This window comes from Mauremys mutica, chromosome 2 (genome assembly GCF_020497125.1).
Source record: "Mauremys mutica isolate MM-2020 ecotype Southern chromosome 2, ASM2049712v1, whole genome shotgun sequence".
Taxonomy (NCBI): domain Eukaryota; kingdom Metazoa; phylum Chordata; order Testudines; family Geoemydidae; genus Mauremys; species Mauremys mutica.
In genome coordinates this window covers 113,353,764-113,367,417 of record NC_059073.1, presented here as the reverse complement: position 1 = coordinate 113,367,417, position 13,654 = coordinate 113,353,764, and the positions used below count along the sequence as shown (strand labels likewise).

At 42.5% G+C, this 13,654-nt stretch overlaps 1 protein-coding gene across 1 annotated transcript in view; it reads right to left on the bottom strand.

The window, feature by feature from the left end:
- JARID2 (jumonji and AT-rich interaction domain containing 2) overlaps positions 1–13,654 on the bottom strand; it is a 315,297-nt gene that overhangs the window by 140,173 nt on the left and 161,470 nt on the right. Inside the window, exon 3 of the mRNA XM_045005897.1 lies at positions 2,516–2,657. Within this exon, the coding sequence (XP_044861832.1) occupies positions 2,516–2,657 (142 nt within the window). The remainder of the gene's footprint in view (positions 1–2,515; positions 2,658–13,654) is intronic.

Genomic DNA, 13,654 nt, shown 5'->3' with positions numbered 1-13,654 from the left:
AGGAAATAGAAATGTGAAAAAGTCTGTTTTATGTTTTAAGTAGATATTTATTTTTAAATCAATTTTGCTTTGGGGGGTTATTCTGGGGTGTTTTTTTTGCAGAGGGAGGTACAGGGGATTTATAAGAAGGCTTATACATTTAAATACATACATACAAATAAAATCAATATCAATAACAGTCATCAAGTGCAGCCTCCCCCGCACCTAGTGACTTCAGGAATCCAGGGTCACCAGCCCCACTGTCACCCAGGGAGCAACCTGCAGCCTGCTGTCACAGTCCTGCTCTCTCACTCAATGGCTGGGAGTAATTCCCGAGGAGGAGCCATTCAGCAGAAGGGTGACCTCACCTGCATTCAGGGCTCATCCTGCTCCTTGTGACCATAGCGGGGGGGGGGGGGGGTCTCTGCTTTGCTGGGCCAGGACTATGGCGACCCACCCCCACACCTTGCGCCCAGGTGACTTGGGTCCCTCGGCAGCCCTGGGAAACCACAGTGTTGCTCTAATCCTAGCCCCTTTCATTTCCCCAAACTGTGAAAATTCAAATCAATAAAAATAAAATCCTTAAAACCCATAATTTCTCACAACTTGAGAAAAATAAAACTGATAATAAAAAATGTTTAAAAATAAAAATTGATACTATCCATTGAAATTACAAAAAATAAAAATCAATTTTTGCCAAAAGCTTATTTATAATACACTTTTCAGGCACACAATTTTAGTTCTTTCTTTATACAAGAGGGAGAAAATACCAGACCTCTGACTGCACCTTCAGCATATTTTCTACAAAAAATTGGCTTAAACCCTGCAATTTTAACCTACATTTTGTATGTTTAGGAATTGGCCAAGATTGTAGCATAATGAGAGTTCAACAGGGATTTCATAACTGATTTCTAAGGAATAGGAGCCAGATTGCCACAGCATTAGCTCAGAGCAGTGCTCCCCAACGTGGTGCCCACGGATGCCACGGCGCCCGCCAGGGCATTTATGTGCGCCCGCCTAGCACCCAGCAAGGGAGAGAAGCCACAGCCCCGCACCTGCTAGGGACAGAGAACTCCGGGGCTGCGGAAGCCAGTGTTCTCGGTCCCTGGCAGGCGCGGGGCCGCGGCTTAAACCGGAGAGAAGCCGCAGCCAGAGAATTCTGAGGCTGCAGGCTGCAGGCGCTGGTGTTCTCGGTCCCTGGCAGATGCGGGGCTGCGGTTTCTCTCCAGCTTCTCCGGGGCTGCAGACTGTGGGCGCCGGTGTTCTCAGTCCCTGGCAGGCACGGGGCCCGCCTAGTGCCCAGCAGGGGAGAGAAGCCGGGGCCCCGCGCCTGCTGGGGACAGAGAACTCCGGGGCTGCAGGCTGCGGGCGCCAGTGTTCTCTGTCCTCCCGGCTTCTCCCCGGCTTCTCTGCACTGCCCAGAACTGGCATAAAAAAACCCCGAAAAAACAAAAACAAAACAAAAAACGCTCTGACTCTGCAGAACGGACGGAATGCTGCCCCGTAGCATGTGCTGCCCCAGGCACGTGCTTGCTCCACTGGTGCTTGGAGCCGGCCCTGTATGTGAGTAATTGTTGGTGCCCGCCACACTCTTCTGAAAACATGAATGTGCTACTGGCCACAAAAAGGTTGGGGACCACTGGCTCAGAGTAATAGTTACAGACAATAACCTGCATCTTTATGGTGAGGCTCACTATACAGCTAGTATTCTCAGAGTCTGCATTTATTTTAAACCTTTTTAACATGTAACCATTTTAATTTTCAAAGCAAATCTAAAAGTAATTCTAATTTAATGACACAAATGTATCCTGTTTGTTGAAGTTACATTATCTTGATCCAGTAAACGAAAACACAGACATTCACATTGATAGACCCAAAAAATACTGAGTAAAGATTTCATTTAACAATCACCCAACTTCAGTAAAATGACAGCGACATTGCCATGTTTTCCGCTGCTAAACTACAGAACACCCACTTTGTAAAGGATGCAGGACGATGAACCCAAAATGTTAACATATCCCTATAGCTGCATGAAACACTCTACATCTGAACATCTGTTTATGGTACGGTAGATTTTGGCAATGCAAGCATTATTAATGGACTTAATTATAACCTTACATTAGGCTGCAGTGCTACTCTTAAAAGATTATTTGAGTTCTTAACCACCACCAGACATGCCAAACCTGTGGGAAAAAATGCAGAAATTGGGCTTGTTTTTGGCTTAATTGGCTTGTGAACTGCTTGTTGGCTAGTTTTTGGCTTGTAGCTTGTCTAGTTTGTAGCTTCTTTTTTTTAATATTGGTTCCTGGCAAGGGGGGGGCATGAGAGGGGGGGAGAAGAGAGTCGGGGTGCAGAGCTGGCCCACCACAGTCCCGGACTGCACGCTGGGGGGATCTAGTCACAGAGTGTTGGGGTTTTTAGGGATTGACTTGTTTTTGCCTTGTTCTGAAATGGGATTAACTTGATTTTTGGCTTATTGTGAAAATCGGGGTGCTTATTTACCGCATGAAAGTTGGCAACTGTGAACGCCACTAACCTTTTCCTTGATGGCCCTTCTTCAAAATCTGAAGAACTAACATCATTGCTAGTTGAGGACACTTGCGATGCATCATCCTTCTCGTTCTCTGACTGTTCTGATCCTGGTCCTAATCCCTTTGATGAGCCATTAGTGAGAAGTCCTGCAAGGGCGAGATGAAAACAGTACAGAATGTTCAAAAAATGCATTAATAATACTGAACAGACCAGGAGAAAGTTCACAAAGGATACCAACAGCAAACACAAGGCTACAAAACTCCTCCCTTCCAAAAATGAGCATCCCTGGCAATAAGAACATAAGAATGGCCGTACTGGGTCAGACCAAAGGTCCATCTAGTCCAGTATCCTGTCTTTCAACAGTGGCCAGTGCCAGATGCCCCAGAGGGAATGAACAGAACAGGTAATCATCAAGTGATTCATCCCCTGTCGCTCATTTCCAGCTTCTGGCAAACAGAGGCTAGGGACACCATTCCTGCCCATCCTGGCTAACAGCCATTGATGGACCTATCCTCCATGAATTTATCTAATTCTTCCTTTTGTTTGTTTTAAACCTGCTGCCTATTAATTTAATTTGGTGACCCCTCGTTCTTGTGTTATGAGAAGTAGTAAACAACATTTCCTTATTTACTTTCTCTACACCAGTCATGATTTTATAGACCTCAATCATATCTCCCCTTAGCCGTCTCTTTTCCAAGCTGAAAAGTCCCAATCTTATTAATCTCTCCTCATACGGAAGCCGTTCCATACCCCTAATCATTTCTGTTGCCCTTTTTTGAACCTTTTCCAATTCCAATACAACTTTTTTGAGATAGGGCAACCACATCTGCACAGAGTATTCAAGATGTGGGCGTACCAGGGATTTATATAGAGGCAACATGATAGTTATCTATCCCTTAATGATTCCCAATATTCTTCTGGTCATGATTTTTCAGAGGTACTCCAATTAGAAACTGATGAACCTGCAGATCTTTAGCTTAGTGGAAAACTGCAAATGTCGATTCCAAATCAGTGTACAAAGGGTGAAGAAAAGTGCTTGGGGATCACACTGAAAATCTTTTCCCATTCCTTAAAAAAAAAAATGGCATAATTTTAGCGGCATAATCTCATCTCTGTATTACAGAATTTATACAAGTTACTGTAACTGGCATTACTAGGGGTCATTTGCATAAATCTCTGCATCTCTGCATCAGTATAAAAATAAATTATGTGGACAATTTCTATTTCTCCTCTTCATTCTGCTGCTTCCAACCATTGCAATTTATGATGTGCTAAGCACTGTAAGTCCCAAAGGTGTGGTAACATAAGGTTTGTTTCCCTTGACTCTCCTATTTGTCTAGCAAAGTCCCACTCAGCTATAGTAGCTGCAGATGATGAGAGAAAGCTACACAAAATAGGAGTGAATATATCACAACCACCTTTCCCCACTGTGACTTCCTATCTCCACTTGAAGAGCATCCTAGGCAGCAGAGCTACATAGGTGGGAAAGGGCATTTAGCCCTACATATGTAGATGAACAAATTTTGCTTATCATAGGGCTTGGCTACACTTATACTTCAAAGCGCTGCCACGGCAGCGCTTTGAAGCGCCAGTGTAGTCAAAGCCCCAGCGCTGGGAGCCGCGCTCACAGCGCTGGGGTTTTGACTACACTGGCGCTTTGTAGCGCCGCAATTTGCAGCGCTGCAGAGGGTGTGTTTTCACACCCTGCTGCAGCGCTGCAAATTTGTAAGTGTAGCCAAGGCCTTATTACTCACATAAGGACAGCATGATTTGACCTAAATTGATGCTGAGAAGCACCAGTAGAACAGCAGCACACTAAAACCAGTCACACTTAGAGTTATTAAACTCGTGACAGATATTTTTTCAATATTTAGGTAAGATTTTAAGAATTGATCGAGGCAGAAATTCCAGTTTTGACTGAGAGAATACCACCCCTTTTTCCAAGCCAACAAAATACTCCTGTTGATGGCATGAGCTGTTTTGTATCAGAGATTTGTCTCCACCAGGCAACTGCTAGCAGCACTCTTCCCTCACTCCCTCTAGTCACCCTTTCCTCACTTCCATTTTAGCCTCCTCCTTGAATCTCTTTTTGTCTCCCTCCAAGGCATGCCAAGCAGCAGCAATCTGCTTACCGTGTAGCAGCACTAATGGTTACCGAACAACAACAGTTCAAAACTAATCACAAACACTGTATGATCATAGTCCATTTGACACTGCCATTACCAGGACAGCATTGTGCAGCACTATCAATACAATGATCAAACTCCTTAGTGTTCAACTGTGCATATCTTCAAAGCAGCTTCGGAGAGTAAATAGACTATCAGGAAGGAACTTTCATCCCCATGCAGTCTGCTGTATACGAACAGGCATTGAGATGGAAAAAGGCCCTCTACTCTCCTCTGTCCATTTAGTCAGTGCTCCCATTGACTCTGTGTGCCAGTATGACACATCATCTCTTACTAGATTCTCAAACATTTTGGGACTTCTGACTCCACCCTAGCAGCTCTTTCAAAACAACCTAATTCTAGGGCTCCCTTATACCACCACCTGCCTTGTCTTCAAAGTCTGCACTTTTTAGATTGCACTACATTTCTCTTCACTTGGAGTCAAAAGCAAATACATGGTGGCTACAGTTGGAGAGTTGCAGAGGTAGGTGTGTGTGTGAGTGTGAAAGAGAGAGAGATTTTTAAACACTACTTTTTAACATCCCTTATAAAAACAGAAGCCTGAATTTCACTGTAGGGGGGTTGGGAGGGGGGAGATTTAAAACAGTACCAAAGAAAAAATTAAATGAAGTTAAGTTTAAGATGTGTTTAATGCTCTCACTAACTAGTCTGCAAGGCAGACGCAGCACAGAAATAAGTCAAATGACTGATTAAATTTTCACTTCCTTTTTGTTAATAAATCCCCTTAAATATTTCCTGGGTCACTGAAGGTCTCAAACTGAAGGACATCAACAAATGCCAGAAATCTCATTGCAACTTATGAAACATCAATAGCATTCGTGATGTCAAAAAATGATGCATTTTGGGCTCCCTTCAGGAAGATTCAAGAGGATGTCATATGGAAGAGAAAATATTTTAAAACCTTAATTAGATTTTATTTACATGCAGAATTTACATTTACAGAATTTACATTTACATTCAGCACAGAAGTGTGGCTTTAACTCAGTTTCAATTTTTGCTTTGCATTTTAACTTTAAAATGTTAATGATAAAATTTACAGTCTGTAAACTCCACAGAAGTCTAAATTAAACATATCATTTGGGGCCCGATTTTCAGTAAGTTTAACCATTACGAAAGAATTCAGCTAGTTTTTCCAAAAGCAATATTTATTCTGGAGAGATGCCATATGTCAATACCAGCAACCTGAAGTGTTGGAATCAAGAAAATCACCTTGTGGGCTGTCAGCTCACTTGCATTTGGAAGGTGCTTTCCATTCCTCCTCCCACCCTGCCAAACCATTATTGTATTTGGAAGGTGACTATAAGTTTCCTTATTAGAAAAAAATATTGGTCCTCCCATTATTCCAACAAACCCCATTTATACAATGTTCTTTATCATAATAAAAAAAAGTACATCGGATAACCAATGCTAGCGAATGTAAACAAACACCTTGAATTAAAACCTGAAATGAATCAAAGCCAGAGCAGCTATAGCTGAAGTATAAAACTGCTAAGTAAACGGACCATCACATTCTGCATCTCCTTAAGTATACAGTGATCCGGTCTGAAAGTGACAAAAGGCATAGAGGACTGTGGCAAGGTCCACAACTGTCAGGAAAAGATAATATACTCCTAGCAAAGTGCAGAGGGAAAACACTCTAATATAGTTCTGTTTGAAAAATTGCTCTAACGGTGGTATTGTGGAGTTTATTGCCTCTTGATGATTTCTGTATCAGTTTACACACAAAAGGATGCACTTTTTCTCTCCTCTTCTAGTTGCTGGCCTTGCAATCTCAGACCCAAGCCTGCACGAGGCACACTCAAAGTCTTTGGACGAGCCTGCAGGTGGTTGATTGAAAAGGTCCACTATAGTCTGGAATCTTTTTTGTGGGAGTCTTCACTGACCTCAAATTTAATCCATCTTCTATTAACTTTATGCTGTGAGTTGGAGCAAAGGTGGATTTTTCTGTTTATTTTGAGGCCCAGAGTAGCAAAGAGTCTTGGGAATTATGTGCATGGAGCTGGTCACTTGCTATGATTATTTCCCTCAGATTAGCCAACTGTCAAGGTACAGGTAGACCTGAATACCTTGCCATTCCACTTATGCTACCACAACAGCCACGCCCTTAAAGACCAAAAGGGCAGGACCCTGTCTTGGTAGTGAGTCTCTCCTACCAAGAATCTGAGGTATTTCAGGTATGCTGAGCATACAAACAGGTAGAAATAGGCCTCTTGAAGGTTGAGAGCCACAAACCAGAATTGAGGGGATTACAGAGACCAGACTCACCATCCTGAACTTGAACTGACAGATGAACTTGAGGCCCTGAAGGCACCAATACCCTTTCTTTTTTAAGATTAGAAAATGAGAGTAGAACCCCTTGCTCCTGAACTCTAAGGTGCTTTCTCCATTGCTCCGAGTTACAAAAGAGGCTCCTGTTTCAATAGTGTCATGTGAGAAGAGTTCCTGAGGAGGGACGGTCCAGGGTAGAAAGGACCTAAAACTATATGCAATACCGTTTGCTGACAAAGGAAAATGCACTGGTTCTTGTTGATTCCCGCCCAGGCCTCCTGAATAAAAGACCAAAAAGAGTTGCCAAAAAGGGGGTGAGGGAGAATGGGTCCAGATCCTCTGTAGGTTTTGCCAGGCTCTCAGTGGTGTTAAACCTGCTGCTAAGAGGAAGATGCAGAGTGCACAGCAGCTGAGGAAGTGGCAGGAGGGTCACCAGCTCAAATCTGTTTCTTCCTTACTGATTCCAGTTCCCTCTATGGGTTACAGTACTATGGGCAGAGGGCACTGTCTGAAGCAGTTATGAGGCCTGGCTTGCTTTTTCCTTGGGGCTGAAGTGTACAAGTCCAAAAAGCACACGATAGCCAGAGAGTCTTAACAAATGGAGGGCCTCATTGGTCTTGGAGTTGAAAAGGTCACAGAGCTTGAAGGGAAGATCCTCCATAACTGTTTGAACATCCCTGGTTAAACCCAGTGACTGGAGCCAGGAGGAGCTTCGCATCACCACAGACATGGCCAGGGTGTGTGAAGCAGTGTCTGCTTAAACTTTCGGACAGGTTGCATCTATCAGTCGCCCCTCAAGCATATCTATCATGAGTGATGCTAGCACAAGATGTGATTAGAAATCCTCAAAACCCTCAGGAGAGACTTGGCACATCTATCCGTTCTTTTGAATGTGGCTAGTAGTGATTCTTGAGCCTGCCACAATTATTTTGCAATGGCACACTAAGGGTACGTCTTCACTACCCGCCGGATCGGCGGGTAGCAATCGATTTCTCGGAGTTCGATATATCGCGTCTCATCTAGACGCGATATATCGAACCCCAAAAGCACGCCCGTCGACTCCGGAACTCCACCAGAGCGAGTGGCGGTAGCGGAGTCGACGGGGGAGCCGCGGACGTCGATCCCGCGCCGTGAGGACGGGTAAGTAATTTGAGCTAAGGTACTTTGACTTCAGCTACGCTATTCACGTAGCTGAAGTTGCGTACCTTAGATCGACCCCCCCCCCCCCGCCAGTGTAGACCGGGGTGAGTGGAGGTCTTCATCGAGCTGTCTACAGTGACCGCCAGTATCACTTAGTGCTCAGTATAAGCAAGGGTTAAATCAGCTTAAGTGAGTCCCACAAAAAAAGGACTAATTTATACAGAGACCACAAATAAGCACATCAGATCAGAAGTTTTGAGGAGTAGGGGTGAAATCAGTTCAGTGACAAACCAATGTGAAATGGGGAAGAGCTATTGGAAGAGTTTGGGTTTTGTTTTTAAAATGCATTTAAGATGACAATCTTTCACATATTTTTCATCACTAAAAAGTGATTGGGCACTGAAGCAGCCATGGACACATCTAAATAGATCGTAGTGGCAGAATGCTAGCCAAAAAAGTGGTTTTGAGAAGGGATTTTTACAATGTTTCTAGAACTCTTTATATGCATTTCTCATCCTACTTCAAATAAGGCATCTGGAAGTACAGTTTCCTATTCTTTCTCACAACAGGACAGTGACATAGTAAAGATTTCTGCACACTTCACTTCATTGCACTGAGAAAAGCTTGGAAGGTTGAAATAGATGCATCTGTTTCCAGCCCAGTGCCTGCGGTCACAAGCAGCTGACAAGAGCTATTGTGATATAGCATTAACAACACTCAACAACCAATAACGCAAGCCAAATATATTAAGAGCATAAATTGACCTAGACAATTGTGACATAGGGAAATTTTGCCACAATTATATTCATAATCTTCAATATGGGGTGAACAGTTAACACTCTGGAAAGAGGAGATTACAGTCCTTCTGCTGTCTAGCTCTGCACGAGAATATGAAAAATTATAAATAGTATCCTCATATTTCTTGCTCACACATGCACACACACTCTCTCTTGTAAAGACATTTTAAGCCCTTTTTGTGCATTCATAACTGAGCATTACAAACTGAAAAAAACCTAGGTTGGTAGTGAGGCCTTGTCTCCAACGTAGTTTTTTTTTGTTCGTTTGTTTTTAAATTAAATATCAGAGTTACAAGTATTGGGGGAGGGGGTGTTTACATACAATGCAACTTTCTTACCACATTACATTATTCCACAGTCATATAATAGTATTGTAATTCTAAATACACAACAGATTTTGATTATGTAGGCACAGCTCAGGGCTCCTATTGATCTGTGGGATACAATAGCTGTGCGGTTTTAGAAGTGTACAGTAAAGTCACTTGGAAAGAAGAGTCATTTACTTCATTCTCTTTTCATTATCACTTACAGGAAAACTGCATATAAAAAGCTTAGCGTGACAGTAATGCTACATATGTGAATATTAAAGTAAATAAACAAATTATTGTTATCACATAACTACATCCATCTGAACACAGAATATACTCAAATTAAAACTCTTAAGTGTACCTCAAGGAGCCCATTTCTGACCTCAGATTACTGTAGGTACATTCAACTACAACTGACTCATATGCGAATTGCATTGTATGAGGCAAAAAATGAGTCCCAGATATACAATGTGGAGAAACAAACTTAGTATGACATATTAGTAAACCTTAACATATTAGTAAACTACTGAAGTTAAGATTAGAAATATGTATTTTATATAATATACACTATATTTACAATTAAGGTGACATTTCCCTCAAAAACAAATTCAAGACCAGTCAAAAATTTGTGGAGTCAATTATTTGGCTTCGTTTTTTCAGCCTGAGACACCCTTCACTTATCAGTTTATGATGAGCTAGTTTTATCCACAAGTTTACTTGCTGTAAGTTCTCTTTACTGAACAGACCTCTTCTCTTTTCCATTAGTATAAGAGAAACAGATGTAGCTGAAATGTAATCAGAATAAGGATCTCATTCTTCCTTACTCTAAAGACACACAGCTACCAAAACCAAACAACAGCCCTTATGTACATGTGACCATTTATTACCATACATCTGGTAGGCAGGTTAAAAAAAATCATGAAGCCTTTAGTGCCAAGTTAAAATATTCCAATCTCTCTAAAATACTTATAACAGTTTTCACTAATAAGTGTATTGTATAGAGCGACTGTATTGAGCTGTTGTATACCTATGCACAAATGATAATTTAGTTTTATTGAGCAAATGCCAATCAGTCACCTTGTGACAACATGACAAGGTAACATTACATATTAAACAACAAGCTTAAAAAAATAAGGCTAATGGTTGACTTAGACTGAAAAACTATGCTTTCAAAGAAATAATTTAAAAAACCCATTTCTCTCTGGGATCAAATTCTGTCTTTGTTTCTAGTGTATTTATCATCGACTTCACAGTGAACAAAATGCTCTCCTAGCCTCCAGTGATAATCTAAAGCTACAAAAGTATCCTGCAATTATGCCTCATTCTGAAGGTTTTCATTTAAAGTCAACATCTATGCCACCCAGGCTCTGTGTTGCCACCATAAGAGTACCTAATGGTACCCAGACTTTTCAGCTGACAAGCCACTGGACATTACGTTGATTACGGTATGCATATGCATACGATATGCATATATATGTAGTAGTATTGTTACATCAAAAACTGTTAGCAAATAGCTTTTACAGTTTTCATAAATTAAAAGAACAGTGCTGTTATATGTAGATATACATCATTACTATGGAAGCCAAGCATGAATGACATTACAGCTCACAGTGTTTTTGTCAGCCTGTCAAAAGAAGAGCTCACCAAAGAGAATTAGTTTAATAAAGCAGGTTGAAAGAAGCTGTTTACCCCCAGCCAAGACTGCTATAGGATTGAGCAACCCATCAAAAACAGTCATGTGCTTTCATTGTATGGGATGTTATATGTTCTGTTATATTTTGTATATGAACATAGATGGTGCCAATAGGTGTGTCTGAGTAAGTGAAATTAAATAATTTCTTTGTTTCAACCTCAAGATTAAACATTTGTTTAGGATTTTTTGGGTGTTAAATTGATCAGCATCTGAGAAGTATTAGTATCGGTCATTCATGGGTCTTTGCAACCAATGGTAAGGAAAAATATTCCAGCCTCCTAGTATGCATGGTAGGCCTGAGCCTTACTGGGGGGATGGGGAAGCGGAAGGAGACTGGCTGTGGGGTAGGGGTGAGAGAACAGAACAACATTTCAGGAAAAACGCATGCTACCATCCCAATAGCAGTAGTTCAGCATCCAGAAGCTCTCTTCACTAAATCTACAGTTTTATTTAATTAGATTTATACACAAACCCATTAACAGGGGCACCTATCCCTTGGCACAGGCACTCCTCAACCATTCTGACACACAACCATAAAATAGACCACTCCTGTAACTTCTTCCAACCTTTAATCAACAAACCCCCAATAGCTGGCAATAAGCCAGCAGCCAAAAAAACATGATCAAGATATTTAGGATCTCACAACAGAGCCTTCCAATTTCCTCACAGGTAGGGGCAAAGAGAAGGGCCCTGCAGCAAGTCTGGAAGGTCTCAAGTAATCTTGGGCTCTTGTGAATCAAGTAGGATAGAGGGGTGCAAGACCCAAAGCTAACAGGAACTTGCAGAGAAATCCCTGCCAGCTGTTCCCTTCTTTTAGAGGAGAGAGGCTCCAACTACAGAGCCTCCACTGACTGCAACTGTGGCCTCATGGAATCAGGATAGGGGACAGCTTTTGTGACTAGCAGGTACCAGGCCATTTAGGATATGTCTACACTGCAATTAGACGCCTGTGGCTGGCCCACGCCAGCTGACTTGGGCTCGTGGGGCTGTTTCATTGCCGTGTCGATTTTTGGGCCTGGGCTGGAATCGGGGCTCTGGGACTCTGTCACCTCGCAAGGTTCTACAGCCAGGCTCCAACCTGAGCCCAGAAGTCTCAGCTGCAATGAAACAGCCCCACATGAGCCTGAGTCAGCTGGCACGGACCAGCCGTGGGTGTCTAATTGAAGTGGAGATATACCCTTAAAACCTTCGTAAACCTTTAATAGGCTCACAGGCCAAGCGGAACCACAGTGCATTTTCACAGTACCATAAAACGATTAAAATACTGATTTTTTTTATATTGGTGGGGAAACGTCCCCAATACTATCTTCTTATTGCCAATGCTGAAATACACCTTTTTAGCCTACACCCACAATTCATCCTGGAATGGCAAGTCCCCCATCTCTCTTTTGGGCCTAGACCCAGGAGCGGCTCTAGGGATTTTGCCGCTCCAAGCACGGCAGGCAGGCTGCCCCTGGCGGTTTGCCTGCGGAGGGTCTGCTGGTCCTGCGGCTTTGGCGGACCTCCTGCAGTCTGCCGAAGCCGCGGGACCAGCAGACCCTCCGCAGGCAAGCCGCCGGAGGCAGCCTGCCTGCCGCGGGTTGCCGTCCCAAGCACGCGCTTGGCATGCTGGGGCCTGGAGCCGCCCCTGCCTAGACCTACACCAACCAGGAAGCTTCAGAGGACAGTGAGACCTCTATAGGAAAGGTAGCAGCTACTCGTTACAAATGTCTACTCCCTGCTTTGGTGGCAGGAAGAGGGGAGAGGAACTTTGAATCTTCAAGTCTGAAAATACATAACTGGTTTGTACTTCACGTTGGTTTTCTGGCTGGATGAATGGTATTATGTTGCCCGTAGTGAACAAACGTCTTTTTGAGTGGTAGCTATGCCCAAGGACATCTGTCCTCCAATGAAGACTACTCTTGCTACATCTCCTATTTATAACAAACTGGCAATTGAGTTAAATGCATATTTTATTCAAAATTATTCACATGCACACAAATAGCAAGGTCACAGTAGACACGTAGGTTTTATCCCTTGCAGTTAAGGTACATATGCAATAGAAAAATAAGTGGTTTTAACATCTGATAAAGAAACAAAAATACTCAAAGGCCTGAATGAGGTTTCTTTTTTTCTTTTTTTTTTTTCTGAAAATAAATTCTGATTGTTTTTTACATTAGAAACACCAGCTCCTCTTTATCCTGATTTTGCTGGACAATTTTGTGGATGACTGGAGGACCAGTAGGATGGCATCACAAGTAACAGATGAGTAAGACCACTGAGAGGGAAAAGCATTTTTACTCACACTGTTTAAAAATCTTTTGTTTCCTCAACATTTTAACTCGAACTCCTAATCAACGTTTTGGAGAAAAGGTATGTGTTATTGATTCAGCACCCCAAATCCTTAAAGTCAAGGGCTGAGAGAGCTTCCAATTTACAGAACAGGAAGCAGACATGAGCTGGCAGAGAGGACTGATATCCCAAGACCCTCTTTATACATCATGAAGCAGCACAAATAAGGACATATTTTCCCCTAGCAGTCTTGGGGTTTAGTCAGTTATTTTACACACTGGTTCCTTAAAAGTTGCTTTTAGCCTCACCTGAACTAGCTTAACATTGTAACAGTGGTTTTCCACCTGTGGTCCGCAAACCCCTAGGGGTCCACAGACGATGTCTAAGATTTCCAAAGGGATCCGCACCTCTATTCAAAAAAAAAAAAAAAATTAGGGGTCTGCAAACGAAAAAAGAATGGTTTACCATTAAGGACTGGTA